The following is a 27,780-nucleotide window of genomic DNA, read 5'->3' as shown; positions in this document are numbered from 1 at the left end:
ATGGCTTAAAAGTTTGAGCAAAACACACTTAAATCAATAACTGAGAAAGATGTATTTATAGGGAAACAAGTTCTTCAATAATTGAATTAGTCATTTAAATTACAATCAGATGTGATATTGCATAGTATAATGTTAAACAAAAACTTAAAAATGACTGTGATAATGAAGAAGAAAGACGCGTGTGTGTGTGTGTGTGGGTGGGTTGGTGGGTGTGGGTGTATGAAACAGTCAATGGAAACAAAACTGAGGAAAATTAATATGTAATCACTGGCCTTAAGAGGTGATATCTAGGTTACATTTCACCTCAAAATCAAAAGAATAAAAACTATATTGTTTAATATAAATTAGAAATGATATAATAAAGTATTAATTATTTTGCGTGAAAATTAAATCACTTTTTCTGAGACATTAATATCATGACAAATAAGCGCATTTTCCCATTATTTAAAAAAAACTTTATAATTATTCTTAAAAGTGATGAAGGCAGCACAATAATGTTGTGTACATTCCTTCAATTTAAATAATATAATAGTTTTTTTGTTTGATTATTTAATTAGATTTTTTGTATTAGAATAATGGAAATTGAGGGGAAAAGTGCTTACATTTCTTTAAAAAAAAGCCTTTATTTTATTTACAATAAAATATAATCTATAACCTCTTATGTTCTTTTGATTTTGGGGTAAAATATGACCTAGACAGGTTCTCGACAGGTTTAGTGAGATTCATTATTCATTTCCCTGAAAAAGATCCGTCCGTTTGTATCTGCATACAAGCCTACGGTCTGTCCGATAAGAGTGTGTCGATGTCCTGTATGGCTCTGGAGGTTTTCTGCAGAGCCTCAGAGATGCAGTTCTCTGTGAGTTTGATCTCAGAGAGATCAGGAGAACGCTCACAGCTCAAAGATCTCACTGTAGAACGCAGGACAGGGCTGTTCTCCAACAAATCTGATGGTTTGTGTTAAAGAAATAGCTACCCATATGCATCCTGCTCTCAATAATTAATCTCTGCCTTAACACAGCCACATACAGTGCATCCGGGAAGTATTCACAGCGCTTCACTTTTTCCACATTTTGTTATGTTACAGCCTTATTCCAAAATATATTAAATTCATTATTTCCCTCTAAATTCTACAAACAATACCCCATAATGACAACGTGAAAGTAGTTTGTTTAAAATCTTTGCATATTAATAAAAATAAAAAACGTGAAGAAAAAAAAACAATCACATGTACATAAGTATTCACAGCCTTTGCTCAATACTTTGTTGAAGCACATTTTTGGCACCAATTACAGCCTCAAGTCTTTTTGAGTTTGATGCTACAAGCTTGGTACACCTATTTTTGGGCAGTTTCTCCCATTCTTCTTTGCGGGACCTTTCAAGCTTCATCAGGTTTGATGGGGAGCGTCGGTGCACAGCCATTTTCAGATCTCTCCAGAGATGTTCAATCGGGTTCAAGTCTGGGCTCTGGCTGGGCCACTCAAGGACATTCACAGAGTTGTCCCGTAGCCACTCCTTTGTTATCTTGGCTGTGTGCTTAGGGTCGTTGTCCTGTTGGAAGATGAACCTTCGCCCCAGTCTGAGGTCCAGAGAGCTCTGGAACAGGTTTTCATCAAGGATGTCTCTGTACATTGCTGCATTCATCTTTCCCTCGATTCTGACTAGTCTCCCAGTACCTGTCGCTGAAAAACATCCCCACAGCATGATGCTGCCACCATGCTTCACTGTAGGGATGGTATTGGCCAGGTGATGAGTGGTGCCTGGTTTCCTCCAGACATGACGCTTGCCATTCAGGCCAAAGAGTTCAATCTTTGTTTCTCGTGGTCTGAATGTCCTTCAGGTGGCTTTAGGCAAACTCCAGGCAGCCTTTTACTGAGGAGTGGCTTCCGTCTGTCCACTCTACCATACAGGCCTGGTTGGTGGAGTGCTGCAGAGATGGTTGTTCTTCTGGAAGGCTCTCCTCTCTCCACAGGGAAACGCTGGAGCTCTGTCAAGAGTGACCATCGGGTTCTTGGTCACCTCCCTTACCCCTTTTCCACCAGAATGAACCGGGTCATATGTCACTGCATACATCTCATCTTTCTCAGCAACGCTAGCTCAAAATACCGCATGAGCGATTCAAAAGCAGAAGGAGTCGTGTTCCCTCGCTGTGCTCGTTGTCATACGGGGATAGGTCTGCACAGCGCCCATGCATCTCGAACAAGCCTTCCATCAACAATGGTGAACGTTGCGTTAATATTGATGATCATATTTTTACGATCCTAGCATCAAAACACAGCGAATCCAACGCATTTGTGCAGCTCGCCGTGATTTGTATACAATACAGCGATTACAATCGAGCAGCTTTTAGCTCCACTAGCAGCTATTTAAAAAATGGTGGTCACAAGTTTGTGTTCGTCTTGTTGGTCACGGTCACCCCGCCTCCAGCCCCTGACGCAAGCGGTTCTTACTTCTACACCAGCAATGTTTTGGATACTACTCAAGAACCACTTTTCCTGGTTCAGAGCTGGTGCTTTGGGTGTCGAAAGACAAAGAACCGATTTGAAACTAGGCTCTGGCTCCGAACCAGGACTGCCTTGGTGGAAAAGGGGTACCCGACTAAGGCCCTTCTCCCCCGATCGCTCAGTTTGGCCGGACGGCCAGCTCTAGGAAGAGTCCTGATTAGGGATGCACCGATCCACATTTTTTCATTTCCGATCCGATCCCGATACCTGAATATGGATATCAGCCGATACGATACTATTCCGATACCAGAGCTGCGTTTGCTTTAATATTATCATCATTATTGTTTATTTTATATGATGCTGAAATTAACTCCTCTCAACAGGCAAGTATGATATGTACGTATTAGGGATGAAATGGTATGGAAATTTCACATCACGATAATAGTAACCCCAAATTATCACGGTTATCAATATTATCACGGTTTTGTTCATATAAGATGAAAGTGTTCAAAAAGAACAGATGCACATATTTAATACATTTCAACAAGTTTTATATTTGAAAATAAACAAACAACAAATAAATCAAGCAGCTCTAAGAACTGTAAGCTAGATTATGTGGGATTTCCTTCCTTATAATGGCCGTCGTCAATGGCAACGCATAATGCATAAATCTCTAATATTATCTCTGTAAATATATTCTCAAGCAATATTCTCATCAGTGTTCTATCAGCTATGACACATATAGTGAAATAAAGCATATATTTTCATATGATTTGACAGTTTATTTTATTAAATATAAAAAATCCAAAAGGTGTGCATCATACCTGACACCTATACACTTTACAGTCAGTTTTATGACCAAGTCATTCTCTTCAAATGTAATTTAAGTTAGAAACGTGTGTACCAGTGTTGTATGTAACTTTAGAGACGGTCCCTAAATTCGCGAACGTCAAGCCAACTTTAAGCCAGTCATATCAGATGCGCTGTGGTTCTGCTGTGTTTGTTTGAAACTATTTTTGCTGCTGAAATAGAACAGAAACAGTCAACCACTGTATGATGAATGAATCTCCTGCATACATCGCACGTTTATCTCCGCTTTGAGTGTAGATTTCAGCAAGTGAGAGCGGCGCGCGCTCTGAACAAAACTCTGCTAATCTGAACGCCTCTTATCATTATATTCATAAACTCAATAGAAACACGTGTGATTGGTTATAATGTGCAACGCGATTATAACAGATTGCTTTTGAGAAGACCATAATAAGTGCAAAGTGGCTGGTGTGAGTGTTACACGCCACAGCCGAAATACACACGCAGATGGCGATTGTTAATGTCAAACCCTGATCATTATCTCTTAAATGTCACCCTAGTCTTGAACTTATCTGCTTTTTTAAATGTTTGATTGCGTTCGTTGTGTTGTACGACGCGAGGGAGCTTCCACCTCTCTGAATTGCGGTTTTGCAAACATTGTCTTGCTCTGCGGTGTTTCCAGTGTGAAGTATTTCCACACAGCTGACATTGGCTAGCCACAATGCTGCTCAATGCTATCCTGCTTTCTGGCTGCAAACTGCGGAATGGATTTCCTGAGCGGGGCGTGTCTCATAACTCTGTGTCTCATTGAGCCGCACCTCCATTCAGGAAATCCATTCCATAGTTTGCAGACAAGCCGGCGGGAATCACTTTTGGAGTCATTTCAGCAGACAACGTTAATGCGCAGACATGGCTCATGGATATCGGATTTCTCCGTAGGTTGGATCGGGAAAATCCGATACCTGAATTACGCTGGTATCGGTCCCGATACCGATACTGGATCGGATCGGCCCCATCCCTAGTCCTGATGGTCCCAAACTTCTTCCATTTACGGATGATGGAGGCCCCTATGCTCCTTGGAACATTCAATGCTGTAAACATTTTTCAGTACCCTTCCCCAGATCTGTGTCTCGATTCAATCCTGTCTTGGAGGTCTGCAAACAATTCCTTTGACTTCATGGCTTGGTTTGTGCTCTGACATGCACTGTTAACTGTGGGACCTTATATAGATAGAAAGGTGTGTGCCTTTCCAAATCATGTCCAATCAACTGAATTTACCACAGGTGGAGTCCATTTAAGTTGTAGAAACATCTCCAGGATGATCAGTAGAAATGGGATGCACCTGGGCTCAATTTTGAGTGTCATTGCAAAGGCTTATTTACATGCGATTTGTTTCGTTTTTTTATTTTTAATACATTTGCAAAGATTTCAAAAAAACTTCTTTCATGTTGTCATTATAGGGTATTGTTTGTAGAATTTTGAGGAAAATAATGAATTTGATCCATTTGGGAATAAGGCTGTAAACAACAAATTGTGGAAAAAGTTGGCTTGTCTGCTGAGGCCACAAAAGGGCGCAATGAGCAAAATATTAATGCACTGCATTAAATTGTTTATTCAAAGCAATGAAATAACACGACTGTGTGTACAAAACTGTATCAAATATAATTTTGTAAATTGCATAAACAATTATGAACAAAACAGCATCACATATTTATGCATAGTTTAATACAAAGAGCCGAAGAACTGATCTCACAGAGTACTTTGATTCCATGCAGTGGAATGGAAAAAACCCACAGAGTCTCAAGACATGTTTTTTAAAAGATGAACTTGAGCTCATGTTTACATAGAAAACAATTCTCTATTTCTGCAATGTTTTGAATAAACAACGCAGCAGTACCGTATCAAGTGGGTTCAAATGGATAGGCTAAGAAAAACATTAAAATGCAATAACAACTCTTACATCATCGCCACTGATATGACCTAAAATTCTAATCGAATGCACCGTTTTTTATTTGAATGTGGATTTTTATTTTCAATTTACTGAATATTTTCAAATTTAATTTGACAGCCCTAACATAATATAATTGGTAACATTATGATAATATTATAATATAATTATCTCACCAAAAAAGGATACAGTTAAACCTCTTGATCTTTTCCAGCTCTGAAACAACAGACCTGAAGGGGTGTAAGAAATCAGGATGATGAACGGATAGACACAAAAATTAAAATTCTGATAGCAATAGGTCCGTGTACATGCTCATTCGTTTTTTGATTAAAAATTGAAAAATGAGCAAATGGCTCATTTATTTATTTCCGGGTTTGTTTGTTTTTTAATTAAAAAACCATAATTCGGCCTGATTTAATGTTTTTAGGTTCCTGGGTAGAAAATGGATAAATGGCTTGACTATTCGATTTCCACGTGTGGGCGGGCATGAAACGCCCCTTTCTGCTGATTGGCCAACCAAAGGTCAACCTGTGCCGCTTTCAGTTATTCCACAGTTCGGTGCAGAATAACATTAGACTGGGTAAACCCAGCCTGATCTGCCAGCGAATTAATTTCGCCCGGCAACTCAGTCTGGAAACCCGTTCATTCATTTCTACTGCTTCCGTTACACTTTTGCGGGAACCAAATCACAGACTGGCTTATCCACCTGGCCCACTATTGGAGGGATTATCTCGATGACAGATAGAGAAGCGATGGGTCGTTGCCCGTTGATCACGCCTCTTGTGGTCTGATTTGTTGAAGGACTATCCAATTGCGTACAGAGTCTTTTAATTGATGTGCGTTTATGCTCGCGTGTGCAGTAGAAAATACAGAGCATACTCCCCAGACCAATGTTCAATCTTAAATTGAGCTTGGTCTGGTGATAGCCAGACAATAATAACATTCCTCCGCTGCTTAATCGAAAAATGAATGAACACTGACCGCCATGTCACAAAAAGTGATTTTTTTTCTACCATAAAATCTATTATTTTCTCCTCATTTTTCCTTTTACACTTTGAAATGCATTAAACTTAGTAAACAGTAGGCCTGTCACGATAACAAATTTTGCTGAACGATAAATTGGCCAAGAAATTATTGCGATAAACTATAATATTGTCGTTCTGAGACCATTTTCATCTAAAATAATGATAATGGCATAATAATGCATGTACACCTTTTCAAAGATCAATAAACTTTTATTTCTATTTATTTCTATTTTATTCTATTTTTATTTCTAAAGACTATTTAACACTGAAAACATTTTAAATATCCACAATAAATGAACAAAACAACCAAAACAAAAAAAGCAATGGACTCTCAGTCTGTTAACAAACAAATGCACTTGAATAAACAACGGGGAAACTGCAACGGATTATTGTGTTTTACAACCCCAAATCAGAAAAAGTTGGGACAGTATGGAAAACGCAAAAAAAAAGAAAAAAAAAGTGATTTCTAAATTTACTTTGACTTGTATTTCATTGAAGACAATATGAACACAAAATATTTCATGTTTTGTCTGGTCAACTTCATGTCATTTGTAAATATGCATCCTTTCCTGTCATTCAGACCTGCAACACATTTCAAAAAATGTTGGGACAGTAAAGCATTTACCACTTTGTAATGTTGCCATTCCTTTTCACAACACTTAAAAGACGTTTAGGGACTGAAGACACCAAGTGATGAAGTGTTTCAGGTGTAATTTTGTCCCATTCTTCCTGCAAACAAGTCTTAAGGTGGGCAACAGTACGGGGTCTTCGCTGTCGCATTTTGCGCTTCAAAATGAGCCACACATTCTCTATTGGAGACAGGTCGGGACTGCAGGCAGGCCAGTCAAGCACCCGTACCCTCTTCCTCCGTAGCCAGGACTTTGTAATGTGTGCAGAATGTGGTTTTGCATTGTCTTGTTGAAATATGCATGGATGTCCCTGGAAAAGATGTCTTCTTGAAGGCAGCATATTATGCTCCAAAATCTCAATGTACTTTTCAGCATTAATGGTGCCTTCACAGAAGTGCAAGTTACCTTTGCCAAGGGCACTGACACAACCCCATACCATGACAGACCCTGGCTTTTGGACTTGTTGCTGGTAACAGTCTGGATGATCCTTTTCTTCTTTGGTCCGGAGCACACGGCGTCAATTCCTCCCAAAAAATACCTGAAAAACTGATTCATCTGACCACAGTACACGTTTCCACTGTGTGATGGTCCATCCCAGATGCCTCCGAGCCCAGAGAAGTCGACGGCGCTTCTGGACACTGTTAACATAGGGCTTCCTTTTGGCACAGTACAGTTTTAACTGGCATTTGTGGATGTAACTACGTATTGTGGTACTTGACAAAGGTTTGCCAAAGTAGTCCTGAGCCCATGTGGTGATATCGCTTATAGATGAATGACGATTCTTGATGCAGTACCGCCTGAGGGATCGGAGATCACGGTTGTTCAGCTTAGGCTTGCGCCCTTGTCCTTTACGCACTGAAATTCCTCCAGATTCCTTGAATCTTTTAATTATGTTATGCACTGTTGAATGTGAAATATCCAAATCTCTTCCTATCTTTCTTTGAGGAACATTGTTTTTAAACATTTCAATAATTTTCTCACATATTTGTTGGCAAACTGGCGATCCTCGGCCCATCTTTGCTCCTAAAGGATTAGACCTTTCTTGGATGCTGTTTTGTACCAAAATCATAATTACAATCACCTGTTGACATCACCTGTTTCAAATCACATCATTATTTAACCATTTTACCTCATTACTAGCCCTAAATTGCTCCTGTCCCAACTTTTTTTTTAAATGTGTTGCAGGTCTGAATGACAGGAAAGGATGCATATTTACAAATGACATGAAGTTGACCAGACAAAACATGAAAGATTTTGTGTTCATATTGGCTGCAATGAAATACAAGTCAAAGTAAATTTAGAAATCACTTCTTTTTTTTTTTTTGCGTTTTCCATACTGTCCCAACCTTTTCCTATTTGGGGTTGTAGGTAGTGTTGGGAATCGACAAAAAAAAACCCTGATTAATCACATTTTTTTCTGTAATTAATCACGATTAATACTTTTTTAATGTTTTGATATTGTAATAATTTCAGTTACTTTCCAAATTAATGTAGAAACTATTTATTGACAGCATATTTTAAATATGTGTTGTATTGTATATGTTTTTTGAATGAAGGCCAGTATCACTGATGTCTCTATGAAACATTAATGACATTACATTACAGTATAACTGAAAGCTACCAATTTCAACATTTATTAGGCTTTTAAAAAAAACAACTTTTAATTTAAGTGAACCTAAAACAATCTTTACATAAACCCAAAATAATAAATGCTATATTTACCAATGGCCTTCCATGTTAGACATATACAAATAAAATATAGATTAATCATCATTAAAGCTACAATTTTCGCTGTTCCCGTTGTTCTGTGATGAACATTAATGACAGGCATCATCAGTGCTCCTGTCACTTTAAGAACGGCCGCTGACGAACATGACGCGGATCTGACTCGCTGTCCCGCGCATCTCATTTCCTCACAACTCTTCAAGTTCATTTAAGACGTTATTTAACTAATTTAAGACTCCTAATATGAGAATACTCAAAATTATCTGTGTTGTTGTTATTGTTTGTTCATGAGAGAGCTCGATGAGAACTCGATGGGAGCAGGAGACTGCGTCGAGTGTGTGTGTGTGTGTGTGTGTGTGTGTGTGTGTGTGTGTCACAGTGTCCCTCTATTAGCTGACATTGACACACACACACAGACACACAGGACATTGACATACAGCGCATTCTCTTGTGTCTTGTCACGCTTAGAAGCATTTACATGTATAAGAGCGTGATCATATAATGTAACGCTTGGCAAAAATGGATATAAAAACGGACGCTGGAAATTATCGTGGCCGGAAAAATTATCGAGCTCATTTTTTTTAATTGTGCGATTAATTGATTTATTGACTATCGCGACAGGCCTAGTAAACAGACAAATACGTTTGTTGTTGCAATCCTCAATTCAATTTCACTGCATAGAAAAGCTATTATTCTGGATAACTATAATTTAAAATCCCCTGTAAAGAACATAGCGAGCAGATTTCTGGGTGAACTATGCATTCACTTCTATGAACTACAGTTCACTTATGGGTGAACTATGACTGATATGCATCGTCCATGTGATGTGAATGACTATAATAAAGATGATACTGGGAATAAGAGTTCCTTAATACCTGCATGTGATTGGCTGAGGTGTGTCAGAATGGGCGGAGTCTGAGAGAGCCACACCCACTGCGCTCATGCTCTGTTCTGTCTGTTTCACCCAGTCACACCACTGGACTACTGCCGACACATACCTGAGAGAGAGATATCATTTGAAATTATGTATTTTCTTAAGCAAATGGTGCATTTCATTTTCCATGATCTATTTACCTTTGATATGTTTTGTCTGTCTCGACTTGGACCAGAGTTTGATGCCCATCTGGCAAATTGAGCTGACACCACCTGTGAGATGGTCTGGTTTCTGTCTTGAGTCTCTGCTCCATTTCTCCACACTGCCATCACAAATACATAAAAAAACACATCTAAAAAACAGGAATTCATAACCTTTAAAAAAAAAAAAAGGATTTTAAACTTTGTTTATTGACATGGTTCCAATGTCAAAAATGACAAAATTACTAAAACTTTAATAAAAATTTAAATGAAAAAGGAAAATATAAAAATAAAACATTCAAAATATTAATAAAACTAAGATCTCAATAATACTAAAATAACCAGTTCTGTAATTCGAAATGCGGTGGGCGGCGAAAGTGACAGAGCTGGACAAGGAGAGCTGGCAAGAGGTGGGCAGAAACGCTTGCGCGGTCTGACCCAGCCTAGGACGTGAGGCGGAGCTCTCCTTTTTCTGACCTGAGGGTCAGGAGCGACTCGAAGTGGCCGGAGCAAAGGGTTTGCTGGGCCACTTCGGGTCAATGCGCCTGTGAAGCCATTGGCGAGGAAATGGGCGAGCTCCCAAGATCGTGGTGGGTGGGGATGACCCTGGTCGCTCCTCCTACCAGGGAATTCCTTCCTGTGAGAAGGACGTTCTCTGGACTGAGAGGGGGAGGGATTAGGAGAGTCCCTAGCCCTCCTAGGCATAAACTGCTTGAAGGCAGCCGACTAGGACTTGGCGGCTCTAAACTTTTCAACCACTGTGTTGACCGCCTCCCCAAACAAACCAGACTGAGAGACTCAGGCGTCCAGCAGGAAGACCTTCTCTTTGTCACGGATTTCCGTGAGATTGAGCCACCACCGCGCCTGCCATGGAACGTCCTATGGCACGAGCAGTGTGCTTAGTGGCTCTCAAGGCCAAATCCGTGGCCTTACGCAGCTCTTTAACCGCTTCCGGTGTCAAGCCGTCGCCCTTGTCCATTTCCTTTAAAACATCTGCCTGATAGGCTTGGAGGATGGCCATAGTATGGAGGGCCATGCCAGCCTGACCAGCTCTAGTGTAGGACTTTCCGATAAGGGCGGAAGTGGTCCTACACGGCTTAGTGGGAAGGAGAGGGCGGGACTTCCACGAAGGAGCCGAAAAGGAGCGAAATGAGTGGCCAGCGTGTCTTCAACCGCAGGAATGGCGGAATAGCCCTGCTCCACAGAACCAACGAGGTTGGTGAAGTCAGCGGCTGCCGCGTTTGTCAAGCGGACTGAGAAGGGCTGTTTCCAGGATCTGGAGATTCCACTATGCAGATCGCTGAAAAATGGCAGCTTTCTCCGTGCTGGCCTGGAATTAGGACCACTTAGGACCACAATTTTGCCTCGCTGGGCTCATCCGGCCACTCGATAGCGAGCTTTTCAGTAGTGCGCGAAAGCACGTCGACGAGCTCAGTGTAGGCCACCGAAGGCCGCGCTTCCTGGCCGCTAGGCGGGAGAGCGTCGTCGATTAAAGCAGGCCCGAAATCCTCAGAGTCGGACGCTGCAGTGAACACGACGTCATCTAGCTCGAAAGAAACCGACTCGCGTGCTTCCGGGCTAGGACATAAGTATTCATGAGAAAACTCGACCGGCGGAACCCCGCGCAAGTGCTCGGGGGAGGGAGGGATAGAAAGGGCGAGGCCCGGCTGCTCCTCATCCTCGAGCTCTATATCCGAACCCCAGGTCGCGGATCCAAGAGAGGCCTGCGCGGCTTCGGGAGCGCGACGGGGACATGTACACTCTCAAGATCCATTAATGTACTAATAACATATTTAAATCAGTTCATGTGAGTACAGTGGTTCAATATTAATATTATAAAGCGACGATAATATTTTTGGTGCGCCAAAAAAAACTAAATAACGACTTGTATAGTACACGGGAAAATTATATAATTTTTTTATTTATATCCTCCTGGGACCCAGAAAAAAAAAAGTGTTTTGAATTTAGTATTTTTTCATGTCATTACATTGTTTGGAGCATAAAAAAACAAATAGAAAAATTTTTTTTTTATTAATGTTATGATATGTCCTCTGTAGTTGACACCAGGACTATAATGACAAGAAAATTGCATGTATAGGCAAAAACAGTGGGATTTATTTTAATTCACCAATCAATTTTTAGGTTTCAGGATTTTTTTTAAACAAACTTTGTTTAACCCTCTGGTGCTCTTCAGTCATTTCTGACCAGAAAATTTTCTGTTTTGAAATGTTAAAAATCACTGCTTCATCGGAATGATATGAAACTTGGTGACTTTTCTTGCATTAGGTATGTAAACACACAAAAAAATTGGGGTCATGATTCGAGCATGCTAATTGGTTGTAAAAAAGAAAAGTAGCGTTCATTGTCTTCGGTCATAAATGACCGACCATAGGAAATTAATGGGAAATCGGCAAAAACACAAAAATTCTCTGAATATTTGTGTGTACAATCTACAAATCGGCCACAATGCTGAAAAAAAGTACACAGCAGTAAAGGGGCACTAGTGTGATATTGACACATCCACTCACACACACACGCACACTTATACACACACACACACACACACACACACACACCTATGAAAAACTGAACCTATGAACCACATTTTGAATTTTTTAAAATCACAGCTTCATCAGAATGATATGAAACTTGGTGACTTTTCTAGCATTCGGTATGTAAACACACAAAAACATTGAGGGCCTGATTCGAGCATGCTAAGCGGTCGTAAAAAAAATACTCCCACTTGTGCTCTTCGGTCAAAAATGACACCGTAAGAAATGAATGGGAAATCTGCAAAAACACAAATTCACCGAAAAAATCTATATTTCTAACAACAAAAAAAAAATCTAAAACTTTATAATAAATAGTCTTTGAGATTTTTTTTATATATATTCAAATCCATAAAAAAAATCATTAAATGTGTTCAAAAGAGAATTAGGGAATTCTCCATAGAGACCTCTAGTGATTACAACCATGGTTGCATGATTTCTTAAATAATACCAAAAGAGGGCGCTAATCTGCCTTCAAAAAAAACTATTTTGAAGGCCTAGTCTCTATTTTAACCTGAAATACTGCAATAATAAAAAATTTAAAAATGTAATTACAAAAAAAAAAAATTGTATAATTTTCAATGGCAAAAATAGACCATAATTATTGCATAAATATAAAAAAATACCATCAAATCATCTCAAAATACAAAATTAAAAAGAAAAATTATTATTGAAGAAAAATAAATTGCATTGGTTTTACTGGGGTGGAGGAAGTTTAATTTTTAGGTGTCCGGTCACTTATGACCGGGAAGACAACCAATGCAACCCCTAAACGAAGAGCACCAGAGGGTTAAAGATGATTCTATGTTATGAAAGATATAACGAAATGCATTGATATACCATTTTACATTATGAAATATGTGGGTAAAATGGTCATACTTGGGTTTTCCCATTCAATACAATGCATCTAATTTGCATATTAATGTGTTCTTGGTGCAACATGTAATGAAAAAAGAAGTGTAATAATTGGCAATATTTCATAGGAATATTGATATGTAATTTCTTTCCCTATTCACTTGTTCTCTCCAAAATGCCTGATTAACATGATTTAAGTCCTGGCGTCCACTACAGTGGACATTTATGAAATCAATGCCCTGTTTTGTAACAGAAAGTCATATTTTTATTAGAAACCCCATAACATTTTCCTGAGATGTTGATTTATAACAAACAATTTGAAAATTAATCCGATTTAAATTATAATTAAAAAATATTATCATATTTCCATAAGAGTGCTAAACATTAATGTCAGCCGTTTTTAAAGGCCAAGAAGTTGTTGTTGTCCTGGTGAAACCTCCAAACATTTGGTATCTCTGCAAAGCCCCGAATGTGCTCTTTACAGGACATCCAGACTTCAAACCGTGACATGTATGAGATCAGAGAAATTCCCTAAAATATAATGTCCACTACAGTGGACAAAAGTCTATTCGTGGGTCCTAGGAAGATAAACACCAATATAATCAAACATAGAAATTAATCAGCAATATTTAATATATAATTAATATATATTACTACTATATTATTTAATAATTCATGCAGTATTGTGCAACTGTGAACATGTTTTAATCCCCCTAAATTACTAAAAACTTAGCATTTGAATGGTTGTAAGCATATTGCATTAACAAATTGTGTCAACTTATTAATTGGTGAGGAGCTGATTAAATGTAGAAGTAAACAAGCAGCTTGGTGATATGATTCATGATCAGCGTGTAGTTGTATGCTAATGAAATGCATACTGTATGTTTATGTACCTGTGCAGGTGTACATGTGTCAGACTTCCACATCATCTGAGCCCTAACTCCATCCAGGAACAAGACCTCGACAGTCCCGTCTGAGAGCGCTTTGAAACATCCTGTACCTGCCACCGTCACCTCCTGAACTACACGTACACAATCACACACCGCAGCCTGCAGAAGAAAGAAGCGTTATCATCACACACACACACCTGTATACACTGGACACTGAGCGGTCTCCATCAGAGTGATATCACGCGCACCTCGTTCCAGCAGCAAAAAGAGAGCGGGACCCTCAGGGAGCTTCTGGCCTGGACGAAACATTTCAGAATCCTAACAAAACACAAACAAACTATTCTCTCTTTGTTTTTGTGTAATGTAATTTGTGGAATACACAAATGATACACTACCATTCAAAAGTTATTGGCTGGTAATGTGCTTTTGAAAGAACGCTATTATTCTCAACAAGGCTGCATTTATTTGACCAAAAAACAGTAAACAGTCATTTTCTATGTTAAAATGTAATTTATTCCTGTGATCAAAGCTGAATTTTCCGCATCATTACTCCAGTCACATGATCATTTTAACATGCTGATTTGCTGCTCAAGAAACATTTCTTGTTATTGTCAATGTTGAATATTGAATTTTTTTTATGATTCTTCAAAAGTTAAAAACTAAATAAATAGAAATCATTTGTAACATTATAAATGTATTTGCTGTCACTTTTGATCAATTCAATGCATCCTAGCTGAATAAATGCATTAATTTCTTTAATAAACTGTGTTTGTGTGTGTGTGTATGTGTAATTATATATATATATATATATATATATTAGTGCTGTCAAACTATTAAAATATTTAATCGCGATTTATCGCATTAATGTCATAGTTAACTCAGAATTAATCGCACATTTTAATTTATTCTAAATGTCCCTTGATTTCTTTTTGTCCCATTATTTTTTCTTATTTTAATGCTCTTATCAACATAGAAAAGTGGATCAGCTTGCTTTGTGCAAATGTTTGTTTTATTGAAAACAGCATACAGTAGTGTTCGATTTCACACCACATTCTCACTTGAAGCAGTCATTCACACTTGGAGCAAATAATCGCTCATACAATGTAACACTGTCCATCAATAAAAGGGTGAAAAAAATACGTTATCGCACAAACAGCCCCTTCAACAGCCCTTTCTAACGGATCAAAACAGGGTGATACAAAATAAAATTACAAAGTGCACATGCACGGTAAACTAGGACTCAGCCTATAGTGCAGTTAAAACATGGCTTAATACGTTTATCAAGTTTGCTTTGAACATAGCAGTCAGTCCCAGCCTCTTATTTCAGAAAGAATGAACAGTAACGGGTACCAATAAAAGGTAAGCATACTACTACTTTGCTTTGAGCCAGTTACTCAAACAGACAAGTAATGGTGGCCCTCAAAGGCAATTCGTAGGTCCAGTCGTTGGCTGCGATGCGAATAATATTAGCTAGACCCACGTCCTCCACAGCGTTAACAGGCCTACATGCAGTAGCCACCCATTTAGCTATGGCTGCAGTAAGTTTATTCTTAGTTGTGGTATCCATGTGTTTCTGTCTGAAGTCATCCATTGTTGCCTGGCTTTGACGAGGGGGCGGAGAATTCGAATCAGCTGAGTGCTTGGCCATTAAAGGGTTAGTTCACCCAAAAATGTCATTAATTACTCAAGGCCCGGGTATACTTCACTTACCGCGCCCGGACGCGTCACGCGCGCAGCCCTGTCCGCGCGTCTTTCAAAGTATACTACACAACGGATGCGCGCGGAGGATCGCGTTCGACACATGCGCAGTAAAAAAGTGTCTATGCTCCACCAGACATCGGAGGGCAGCACTGAGTCCTGTCATCAACGGGACATTCGCTGGGCATGATCGGAGAAGAACTGTAGTGCATCCACCATTGCTACATAGTTTGGAAGAAACACTGAAGAATCAAAAATTCTCTCTTTTTTTCCAAGCGTGTTGTTTTTAAAACCGGTCTTTGCACACTCTTCTTCGACGGCTGAACACTGTGCTCAATACTGTGTTTATTGCCACCTAGTGGACTCTTCTGTACTGCTGGCGCATGCGCTGTTGCACGCGGACCGTCCGCGCGGTCACAAAATTTGGGCTGCGCGCGGACGGGGTGTGCGGCCGGCCGCGAGCCCTCCGAGTGACGAAAATTACGTCATGCGGGCGGTGCACGAACGCGGACGGCCGAAGTATACCCGGGCCTTTACTCACCCTCATGTCGTTCGACACCCGTAAGACCTCCGTTCATCTTCGGAACACAAATGAAGATATTTTAGTTGAAAGCTGGCTGAGAAAGGCTTCAGATAGGCCTCCATTGGCATTCAGTACATTTTCAGTACACAAACGTCGTTACAAAGTCCATCTCACCACAGTGACTCTACAATAATTTTACGATGCGACGACAATAGTTATTGTGCGCAAAAAAAAAATCAAACTAACACCTTTAGCCAACTTGTTCTTGTCTTCCGTGTGTGCCTCCACGACGCATGCGCGAGAATATGCCGCAGATCCGGCGTTCGGACACATGACCCAGAAGCGATTTGTTTACAAGCAGAGGAAGACGTGCGTATCTAAGCTGTTGAATTTTACATTAATCGTGCTTTAGGTCTCGGCGTAGTTCTCAAAATCGGGCTAAAGTGTGCATTTCATGGATTCCCGAACGCCGGCATATTCTCGCGCATGCGTCGTGGAGGCACACACGGAAGACAAGAAAAAGTTGGATAAAGGTGTTATTTTGATTTTTTTTTGTGCACAAAAACTATTGTCGTCGCATCGTAAAATTATTTTAGAGTCACTGTGGTGAGATGGACTTTGTAACGACGTTTTAAGTGCCTTTTATGGGTCTTGGGAGTATTAATGTACTGAATGCCAATGGAGGCCTATCTGAAGCCTTTCTCAGCCATCAGCTTTCAACAAAAATATCTTCATTTGTGTTCCGAATATGAACGGAGATCTTACGGGTGTCGAACGACATGAGGGTGAGTAATTAAAGGTCCCGTTTTTCGTGTTTTTTTGAAGCTTTGATTGTGTTTACAGTGTGCAATATAACATGTGTTCATGTTTCATGTGTAAAAAAAACACAGTATTTTTCACACAATTTACTGATCTGTATACCGCTGTTTTCACTGTCCTCAAAACGGCCTGAGAATTTCCTTGTTCTATGAAGTCCCTCCTTCAGAAACACGTAACGAGTTCTGATTGTGCCAGCGGTTCCCGTGTTGTGATTCGACAGCAGCTTAGCGCACGTTGCTAGGAAAGGTCACGCCTCTTACCATAACGGGGAGATGCATGCGCTCAAAGTACAGCCCCTGAAGGCCAAACAAAGGTGATTTAACAGCGTCTCGACGGCATGGCGACAAACACACTCTACAAACGCAACACTTCCTCTTCTCCACGCGGGAGCAACAAGACCGCGCCCCCTTTTTTGCGTATTCTTGTGGGCGGAGGTTAGTCAACAAACTGTTCTACTGACGTCATTAAAGCAGGAAGTACAGGGATGTAGTCCAAACCGGCCGTTCGCTGTAGGCTTTGAAAGGGAACTTCTGTTAAATAAAATATCTCGCTTGGCATTGAACTTTGAGCTTTATAATTTTACAGGTATTATTTATGCTCTAACAGCAACATTACACACTAACTAAAGTGTGAAAAATGGGATCACAAAGAACAGGACCTTTAATGACAGAATTTTCATTTTTGGGGGAACTAACCCTTTAAGTGGTATTTCAGACTGCTCGTGCTGCGATGATAGCTCAGTTCACAACGACAAAACACACAGACCACTTTGGTCTTGTCAATGGAACCATTTGGCAACTTTTTAAAAGAAAACTTTCCATTCAGAATACTATTGGCATCCATTTCGGCGTCTCACGCTTGCCATCCACGTCTACTCTTTTAATGGCCCAAACAAGTGTGGGCAGCCGCAGCGTGCCTGATGTTTTGTTTCCGGTCTAGCTACATCCGGAGTGGTGTTGTAGTTTTTCTAACGTTACTAGTTGTTGCAACAGCATGTGAAAAAACTACAAAGTTTGTTAGACCAAAAAGAACGTTAATCTCGCGATAAAAAATTGACACCGTTAAAATAGGTTTGCGTTAACTTTGTTAATAACGCGTTTAACTGACAGCACTAATATATATATATATATATACACACAATTGTTCAATATTTTTGCAGTATCATTATCACCCCCCAGTGGCTGAACACTATAAATGAATTTAGTGAATCATGGCTCAGGTTTGATGATCTTTTGAGGTGTTGAAAGAAACCGCTTCACCTTTATAAACCAAGGGAACACTCCATTTTTTTTAAACGTTATGACATGAGTTATCCTGTATGCTAGTAAACCTCTCATCTCACCTGCTGGCCCGTGTGACAATAGATTGGACAGAATACAGCTGACCCAGTACATCAGGTGGGAGACCACACAGGTAATACACACACTCCACTGCCTGAAAACACAGAAACAAACTCATCTTCTGAATCACACACCTACAAACATTCATTCATGTAATGGTCTCTGTATCAGTACAATATCAGCCTCTCTTGAGAGACCAAACCTCTTTAATTCACCCGACTTGATAGTGAGTACACTTCAGAGTGTTGTCTTACATCTCTGTGAGCAGCTCCAGCTTTGTAATGTGTGAAGTAATTGGCTAGAACTCCATTGGATCTGATGACTGAACCATCACCAGGTGAGATCTCTACCATCGGTATCACTCCATCTACTATACTAAAGGAGAGAAAATACATGAAAACATCATCAGTGTTTAAGTCTAAGGCCTACTTGATTTGTTTGGCACAGTCCTTAAAGCAGGGTTCCTACACAATTTTCATTTCAAAATTCCATACTTTTCCAGACTCGAATTTCCAGACTTCCTACAGATTTTTCCGACCATATTTAACTTGTTCTGATAAAATGTTTTCAAATTCAACTGCTAACAAGTGTTACATTCTAAAGATTTAGTATTGGCGTTTTTGCCTTTTATTAGGATAGGAAAGTAGCTAGACAGGAAGTAAGGTGGGAGAGAGAGGGGGGGCGGGATTGGGAAAAGTCCATGAGGCAGGACTCGAACTCGGGTCTCCCGAAGCACAACAGCACTACATGGCGACGCACTTACCCACAATGCTATCAGCGCCGACAAGTATGTTACACTCTGAGTCAAAACCTCTATGTAGGCTATCTAATATTTAGAAATCCTATATTAAAATATTGCCTTTTGTGACCTTAACGATCAAAATGCTAAATCAGTCACAATTTTTTTAAAGGGTTATTAATTTACCCAAAAATGTAATTTCTATCATAATTTACTTACCCTCATGTCATTCTAAACTAATAAGACTTTTGTCAATCTTGGACACATGAAGATATTTAAAGGATTATTGGATGGCATTGAGGTGAGTAAATGATTGGGACATTTTCATTTTGGGGTGAACTAGTCCTTTAATAAAGGGACTGAAATCTCTCAGATTTAAAATATTAAAAATGTTAATATAATAAAGTCTTATGGTTTTGAAAGATATGGGGGTGAATAAATGACAAATTTTCATTTTGTGTGTACTATTCCTTTAAGAACTCCACCATTGACTAATTTTATCCTCAAACCCAACTTGCTTTCTCAAACTACAAAGTGCTGTGTTAACCACTGTTGAACACAGGTCTGACCTTTACTGCCATTGCTAGGCTACAAGTTTTTCATTCATTGAAAAAAACGATTGTGTATATATTTATTATATACATTTAGAAATTCTTAATTTTATATTTAGAAAATGAAATGGGGACAATAGTCTGGAAACATAAATATTTTTCCATACTCTGATTTATTTTTTCCATACCTTTCCAGACCTGGAAATTACTCAAATCAAATTCCATACTTTTCCAAACCCCGTAGGAACCCTGTTAAAGGGACAGTTTACTCAATAATGAAAATGCTGTCATCATTTACTCACCCTCATGCCATTCCAAACCTTTCCAAATGAAAATTGTCTTCTGTGGAACACAAGAGAAGATATTTTGAAGAATGCTGGGAACTAAACAACACTGGAACCCTTCGACAGTCATTGTATGGACCAAATTTTTTTTAAATTCTCAAAATATCTTCTTTTATGTTTTATAGAAGAAGGAAAGATTTTGGGACAACACAAGGGTGAGTAAATTACGGCATTTTAATTTTTGGGTACTCTCAGTCTCAAACGTCACACCCACAGACCGCTGGCTGAACGTCTGATGCATATGGCACACTTAACAGGAAACACTTCAGGATCTTCCGGAAGATGTGTGTGTCACGTTCTTTAACGGTCCGCCTGGAAACAAAGATGTTGTGACACCAAGCCCGCTCATGGAAGAACCAAGGGGGTTCAATCCAGCACCCGGAAAGCATACCTTCCATAGGGGCAGCCATTGCTAACCAAGCCATCACCTGCTGTTAGCATCCCATTGACTCCCATTCAATTAATTGGATAATTTTGCCCACCAATCTGTGCTTTGGTAAAGTTTTTACCGTAATGATCTCAAAAGATGATGCAATGGTTAATGGTGCATGAAGATGAAATGAATCAGTAATCACCGGTATATAATGCCTTTGCACCAGACCACTTTCACCAGCTCAGCTGTGACTTCCTCTTCCTGTTCCAGACAATCAGGATTCACAGCATCATATCTCCACCTGAACATCACACGGTCGATATTGGGGATGACACTTATTTAGGGGTGAAATATTACCAGTTCTTGACAGGTCGAGATTCATCCATATATAAAGCCAAAGACAGAGAGAGAGAGGTGAGATAAGACTGTGTGCTGTGTTTGTTTGGAGTTCCTCACCTGTGCTGATGAGGAGAGGGACATTTTAAAGGCAGTGGTTTGGGAAGATGAGTCTTCAGCCCTGTTTGAGATGTTTGTCTATCTGCTCTGTCTGTTAAACCTTTCCCATCTCGCCCATTGATAGTATTTATTTGAGTTTTTAGTGATTCCCAGTGCTTGACAGCCAATGACAGAGGATAGCACCACATCTGTGGGTAAAGCACTCGGGAATACTGCTGGATCAATCTGGTGTACACATGCACCTTTTCAGACTTCGAGCTTGTTGATTCCAGTCTTTCCGTATTGGGGGATTTTCCGACTGATCCAGGATGGTTCATCCGAGCACCCGCTGAGGCTTCAGAGAGGTTTGAACCCTTAACCGTGCCAGATGTGAATGACAAGCCACTTAATAAACATGTGCTTTTGTGTTGGTGACCTTGAGGCTGCAAATACTGTGACTCTACTTCATTTTGGCTGGACCGACAGATAAACTCCACCGTGAACTCTTCTCCAGAAGAGGAAAGAACCAGTTGAGCATGTCCATCTACAGAGCAGACTGTGATCTCTCCATGCGACCCGGTGGTGCAAGAGTCAGACCCAGGCCACTCCACCTCAGTTATGGCACTGTTGAACGTCTGAAAATGAGCATTTGGTAATAAGCATAAGTGAGAAATTAAGCTGGATTTACATGATTTCAGTAATAAAAGGTAAACCTTTACTGCATTAAACCTTTTAGGACAGTCTAACCTTGTTGAATTCATCTGTTATGAGCTCTTTGGGCAAATATGGATGAGTTGCATACTTGTTTCTGAATGCCAAAGCATTCCATACCAGTGCCTAAACAAGAGAGAAAACAAATAAGAGATTTATTATTTTATACAGTGCAACCGTATTAACAGCAGTAAAATACAACACACAAACAACAGTTAGATAGATAGATAGATGATAGAGAGACAGAGAGACAGACAGAGAGACAGAGAGAGAGATAGATAGTTAGATAGTTAGATAGATAGACAGACAGACAGACAGACAGATAGATACAGACAGACAGACAGACAATTAGAGTTAGATAGATAGACAGACAGACAGACAGACAGACAGACAGACAGACAGACAGACAGATAGGGACAGACAGATAGACACAGACAGACAGACAGACAGACAGACAGACAGACAGACAGACAGACAGACAGACAGACAGACAGACAGACAGACAGACAGACAGACAGACAGACAGACAGACAGACAGACAGACAGACAGACAGACAGACAGACAGACAGACAGACAGACAGACAGACAGACAGACAGACAGACAGACAGATAGATAGATAGATAGATAGATAGATAGATAGATAGATAGATAGATAGATAGATAGATAGATAGATAGATAGATAGATAGATAGATAGATAGATAGATAGATAGATAGAGAGAGAGAGAGAGAGACAGAGAGACAGACAGAGAGACAGAGAGAGAGATAGATAGTTAGATAGTTAGATAGATAGACAGACAGACAGACAGACAGACAGACAGACAGACAGACAGACAGACAGACAGACAGACAGACAGACAGATAGATACAGACAGACAGACAGACAGACAATTAGAGTTAGATAGACAGACAGACAGACAGACAGATAGGGACAGACAGACAGATAGATAGATAGATAGATAGATAGATAGATAGATAGATAGATAGATAGATAGATAGATAGATAGATAGATAGATAGATAGATAGATAGATAGATAGATAGATAGATAGATAGATAGATAGATAGATAGATAGATAGATAGATAGATAGATAGATAGATAGATAGATAGATAGATAGATAGATAGATAGATAGATAGATAGATAGATAGATAGATAGATAGATAGATAGATAGATAGATAGATAGATAGATAGATAGATAGAGAGAGAGAGACAGAGAGACAGACAGAGAGACAGAGAGAGAGATAGATAGTTAGATAGTTAGATAGATAGATAGAAACTCCGCTTTCTGATCATAACCAAACTAACATTTATATCAAAACACACAATATACCAGAACAAAACAGGCTGGAAACCTGCAAAATGCATCAGGTCCAGCAGAGATACAGATGGGCTCAAGACAGCCCAGACAAATTTATTCAAGCCCTAAATTCGGAAGAACTAAAAAAGCTGATAAATACATTTATTACTACAAAATTCGAAACAACTAAAGATGGTGTTAATTCGGCTACAAATGAAATCAATTACATATTTAAAAAAGCAGCATATAAAAGTGAATTGAAAAAGAAAGGCAAAAAATATACTAAAAAAACACCAAAAGATGAAAAATGGTTTGACTCAGACTGCAGAACATTAAGAAAACAACTTAGAAAATTATCCAATCTGAAACATAAAGAACCAAACAACACAGACATAAGATCTGAATACTGTTCAAAACTAAAACAATACAAAGACACAATTAGAGTGAGAAAGCAACACCATCTGACCAAAAGTTTACAGGAAATAGAACACTCAATAAACAATAATCAGTTCTGGGATATGTGGAATAATCTGAGCACAACTAAACCACAAGACCTACCAATACAAGATGGAGATATCTGGACAAAGCATTTTGGAAAATTATATAAAGAAATCCCACCAAAACAACTCAATGACAATTATAATCTGATCAAACAAAATCTACAAACTTATGAAGAAACAATTAAAAATAATCAAAATCCACTTGACTTCCCAATTACACACGAAGAATTGACAAACAAACTCAAAAGCCAAAAAAGTAAGAAATCTTGTGGTCCTGACAGCATCCTGGGTGAAATGCTGAAGCACAGCACACCTGAGCTGCAGGCGGCTGTGCTCAAACTATTCAACATTGTACTTAGTTCAGGCTGTTTTCCTGACATCTGGAGCCAAGGACTTATAACCCCAATCCACAAAAGTGGAAATAAATTGGACCCTAATAATTTCAGAGGCATTTGTGTGAGCAGTAATCTGGGGAAGTTATTTAGCAGTATTTTAAACAATAGAATTGTAAACTTCCTTAACGAGCACAATGTCCTGAGTCCGAGTCAGATTGGCTTTCTTCCAAATCACAGAACTACTGACCACATTTACACCCTACACACCCTAATCAATAAACACGTAAAACAGACCAAAAATGGAAAAATATTTGCATGCTTTGTCGATTTCAAAAAAGCATTTGATTCTATTTGGCACAACGGATTATACTACAAACTTTTACAAAGCGGTGTAGGGGGTAAAGTTTATGACATCATAAAATCAATGTATTCGAACAACAAATGTGCAATACGAATTGGCAACAAACATACAGAATTCTTCACTCAGAAGAGAGGAGTGCAGCAGGGCTGTAGCCTGAGTCCAACGCTGTTCAACATTTACATTAATGAACTAGCGGTGCAGCTGGAACAGTCGACAGGCCCTGGACTCACTCTAGGAGACGAACACGTCAAGCTCCTGCTGTATGCAGACGACCTGGTGCTGCTGTCACCCACAGCACAGGGACTACAGCAGCATCTGGACCTGCTGGAGAACTACTGCCAGAACTGGGCCCTGGCAGTCAACCTCACAAAGACCAACATTATGGTCTTTCAGAAAAAGCCCAGATGTCAGGAACACAGACACCAGTTCAGTCTAGGCAGCACCGCCCTAGAGCACACGATGCAGTACACTTACCTCGGCCTGGTCATCACTGCATCGGGGAGTTTCAGTATGGCAGTGAATGCTCTCAAAGACAAAGCTCGAAGAGCTCTATATGCCATTAAGAAAAAATTCCAAAACATTGACTTACCAATTCCAATCTGGTGTAAAATCTTTGATAGTGTGATTCAGCCCATAGCGCTGTATGGAAGTGAGGTTTGGGGTCCACTCAGTGATCAGAGCTACACTAGATGGGACAGACATCCAACAGAAGCCCTACACACAGAATTCTGCAAACTCATCCTAAAAATACATAGAAAAACACCCAATAATGCATGTAGGGCAGAATTAGGCCGATTCCCTTTGATTATTAATATGCAAAAAAGAGCCCTCAAATTCTGGATGCACCTAAAAGCAAGTCCCACAGAATCGCTACATTTTAAAGCGTTACAAACCCAAGAACTGAACCCCGAAAAAAGTCCCCTCAGTCAGCTGGTTCTGAGACTGACTAACCCGACTAACCCTACTAACACTAACCAGTCTCAGACCAGCACTGCTTCTCACACAAACATCAGAATAAACCAAATTATCAAACAATCTAAGAATACATATCTGGAACATTGGGATCAGGAAACTAAATTACAAAGTAAATTACAATTCTATCGAACTCTAAAGTCAAATTACGAATTGGAAGAATATCTCCAGAGTGTCAGAGACACAAAGCAGAGACGGATCCTGACCAAGTACAGGCTCAGTGCACACAGTCTGGCCATCGAGACGGGCAGACACAGAAAGAGCTGGTTACCCAGAGAGCAAAGGGTGTGTGTTCACTGTAGGACAGGAGAGATCGAGACAGAGACGCACTTCCTCCTTCACTGTCAAAAATACATGTCCATAAGAGACCTCTACTTTAACAAATTCAGTACATTAATAAAAAACTTTACAGCCATGACTGAAGTAGATAAAATAAAGATAATATTAGGAGAGGGACAGACAGCAGCACTGGCTGCGAGATACGTGTGTGTGTGCCACAGCCTGAGAGACAGCAGGTGAATGTGTGTGTAATGTGTGTATGTTGCGTCTGACCTCAGTGTGTTTCCCTATTGTCCACCACAGTGACCCTCAGTACATGTGAGTGTATATATGTCAAAACACTGTGGTATCAAATGTTCTAATTTGTTACACTGTTAATTTAAGTTTAAGTTATGTTGTAATATTTTCCTCTATTATATTGATGTTTATTATCATCATTAATATTATTATTAATGTTCACGTATAATTATTTATGTTCATATATGTATTATTATTTATGTTCATATATTCCTAGCTTTGGCAATATTGTACAATTTACATTCATGCCAATAAAGCAATTTTTGAATTTGAATTTGAATTTGATAGATAGACAGACAGACAGACAGACAGATAGGGACAGACAGACAGACAGATAGGGACAGACAGACAGATAGATAGATACAGACAGACAATTAGAGTTAGATAGATAGACAGACAGACAGACAGACAGACAGACAGACAGACAGACAGACAGACAGACAGACAGACAGACAGACAATTAGAGTTAGATAGATAGATAGACAGACAGACAGACAGACAGACAGACAGACAGACAGACAGACAGACAGACAGACAGACAGATAGGGACAGACAGACAGACAGACAGACAGACAGACAGATAGATAGATAGATAGATAGATAGATAGATAGATAGATAGATAGATAGATAGATAGATAGATAGATAGATAGATAGATAGATAGATAGATAGAGACAGACAGACAGACAGACAGACAGACAGACAGACAGACAGATAGGGACAGACAGACAGACAGACAGACAGACAGACAGACAGACAGACAGACAGACAGATAGATAGATAGATAGATAGATAGATAGATAGATAGATAGAGACAGACAGACAGACAGACAGACAGACAGACAGACAGACAGACAGACAGACTATTAGAGTTAGATAGATAGATAGATAGAACGATAGATAGATAGAACGATAGATAGATAGATAGATAGATAGATAGATAGAACGATAGATAGATAGAACGATAGATAGATAGATAGATAGATAGATAGATAGATAGATAGATAGATAGATAGATAGATAGATAGATAGATAGATAGATAGATAGATAGATAGATAGATAGATAGATAGATAGAGATAGACACAGACAGACAGATAGACAGATAGATAGATAGATAGATAGATAGATAGATAGATAGATAGATAGATAGATAGATAGATAGATAGATAGATAGATAGATAGATAGATAGATAGATAGATAGATAGATAGATAGATAGATAGATAGAGTTACTGCGTTTTGCATTACAATGATACAGTATTTATAGTTCTAGAGATGAAAGTGTGATATGTAACGTTACCTTATACTCGCTGATGGCGAATCTTGTCCTCTGTCTGACTGTCTCTCTGGCCTGTAGCGGGTGTGCAGAGGGTGGCAAGTGTTTCTCTATCATGAATTCAGATCCGCAGGGTGAGAGCTGAAGTCTGTGCCCGTCTGTATAATACACATCCACAGACTCATCCACATACATGACCATAAACCTAACCGAACACATGATGACTCGCTTAACATGACACTGAGCGCACCACGGTTAGGACCAAAAGCAATAATATAACCATTTGACTGAAACTGCCTAAACTAAAACACTAATAATAACTGAAGCGACACAAACAAACTCCACAGTCCCGTCAAAGTGTCGCCGTTGCTATATGCGCTGCCCAATTCATAAATGGATCGTTCTTGCGAGTCGAATCTTTTGAATGAATTGACTGAACCGGTTTCAAACCGAAAAATAAGTTAAGTTAAACAGCTGAATAGCAAATAAAAAACGTATTGGAAATGTAGGATTTGATTGTATGACTCGGTTGGTTTAAATAAATAGCATTACATCAAAACGTGAAAGTCAAAAGCTTTTTTTATGTAGATTTTATGTAGATTCGAATGATTTTTATAAGCTGAATCAAAATTAACTCGTAACCGAAATTACAAAAAACACATTTATTGATTAAACTTACTCGAGAAAACATTATAAACAGCAACGTGTGCCTAGATAAGACTTTATTGCAACGTCAGGGTGTCAGGAACCAAATAATCACCAAATCGTTTTTGATACTTTTCTTTGAAATGACTCAATTCTAAAGAATCGATTCTTATAAATGAATCGTCCATCACTAGTTGCCATGTCAATTTTCGCGGGTGATGAAGAGAACGACGCTGATTGGATGAACCACTTCTTCTGCAGTACTCATAAATCTGTGCGCTCTGTTGTCGCCCCCTTGCTGCAAAGATTCAACCCGAGCTGATTTGATTTAGAAAT

General features: G+C 39.4%; 1 protein-coding gene across 1 annotated transcript; it reads right to left on the bottom strand.

Moving 5' to 3' along the window:
• Nucleotides 1–57: 57 nt before the first annotated feature.
• Nucleotides 58–27,199, bottom strand: cUnh5orf34 (chromosome Un C5orf34 homolog). Its single transcript, XM_079815872.1, has 12 exons — nucleotides 26,824–27,199; nucleotides 21,513–21,602; nucleotides 20,787–21,400; nucleotides 20,533–20,631; nucleotides 18,578–18,698; nucleotides 18,326–18,417; nucleotides 14,192–14,261; nucleotides 13,947–14,102; nucleotides 9,650–9,771; nucleotides 9,451–9,573; nucleotides 5,386–5,426; nucleotides 58–944 (listed from the first exon to the last, which is right to left on the bottom strand). Exons 1-12 carry the CDS (start codon nucleotides 27,016–27,018, stop codon nucleotides 775–777), a joined length of 1,893 nt encoding a protein of 630 aa, XP_079671998.1. The 5' UTR covers nucleotides 27,019–27,199; the 3' UTR covers nucleotides 58–774.
• Between the last annotated feature and the right edge of the window lie 581 nt (nucleotides 27,200–27,780).

This window comes from Gobio gobio, assembly GCF_949357685.1.
Source record: "Gobio gobio genome assembly, chromosome: 4".
In the NCBI taxonomy this organism is placed as follows: domain Eukaryota; kingdom Metazoa; phylum Chordata; class Actinopteri; order Cypriniformes; family Gobionidae; genus Gobio; species Gobio gobio.
This window is presented reverse-complemented; position numbering and strand designations above follow the sequence as displayed.

Coding starts and splice junctions, on each gene's coding strand:
- cUnh5orf34 (XM_079815872.1), bottom strand. CDS start 27,018: ATGTGTTCGGTTAGGTTTATGGTCATGTATGTGGATGAGTCTGTGGAT. Junction 20,632..20,786: donor CCCTCTCCTCATCAGCACAG/GTGAGGAACTCC, acceptor TGTGATGTTCAG/GTGGAGATATGATGCTGTGA. Junction 18,418..18,577: donor CTGGAGCTGCTCACAGAGAT/GTAAGACAACAC, acceptor CTGTGTTTTCAG/GCAGTGGAGTGTGTGTATTA.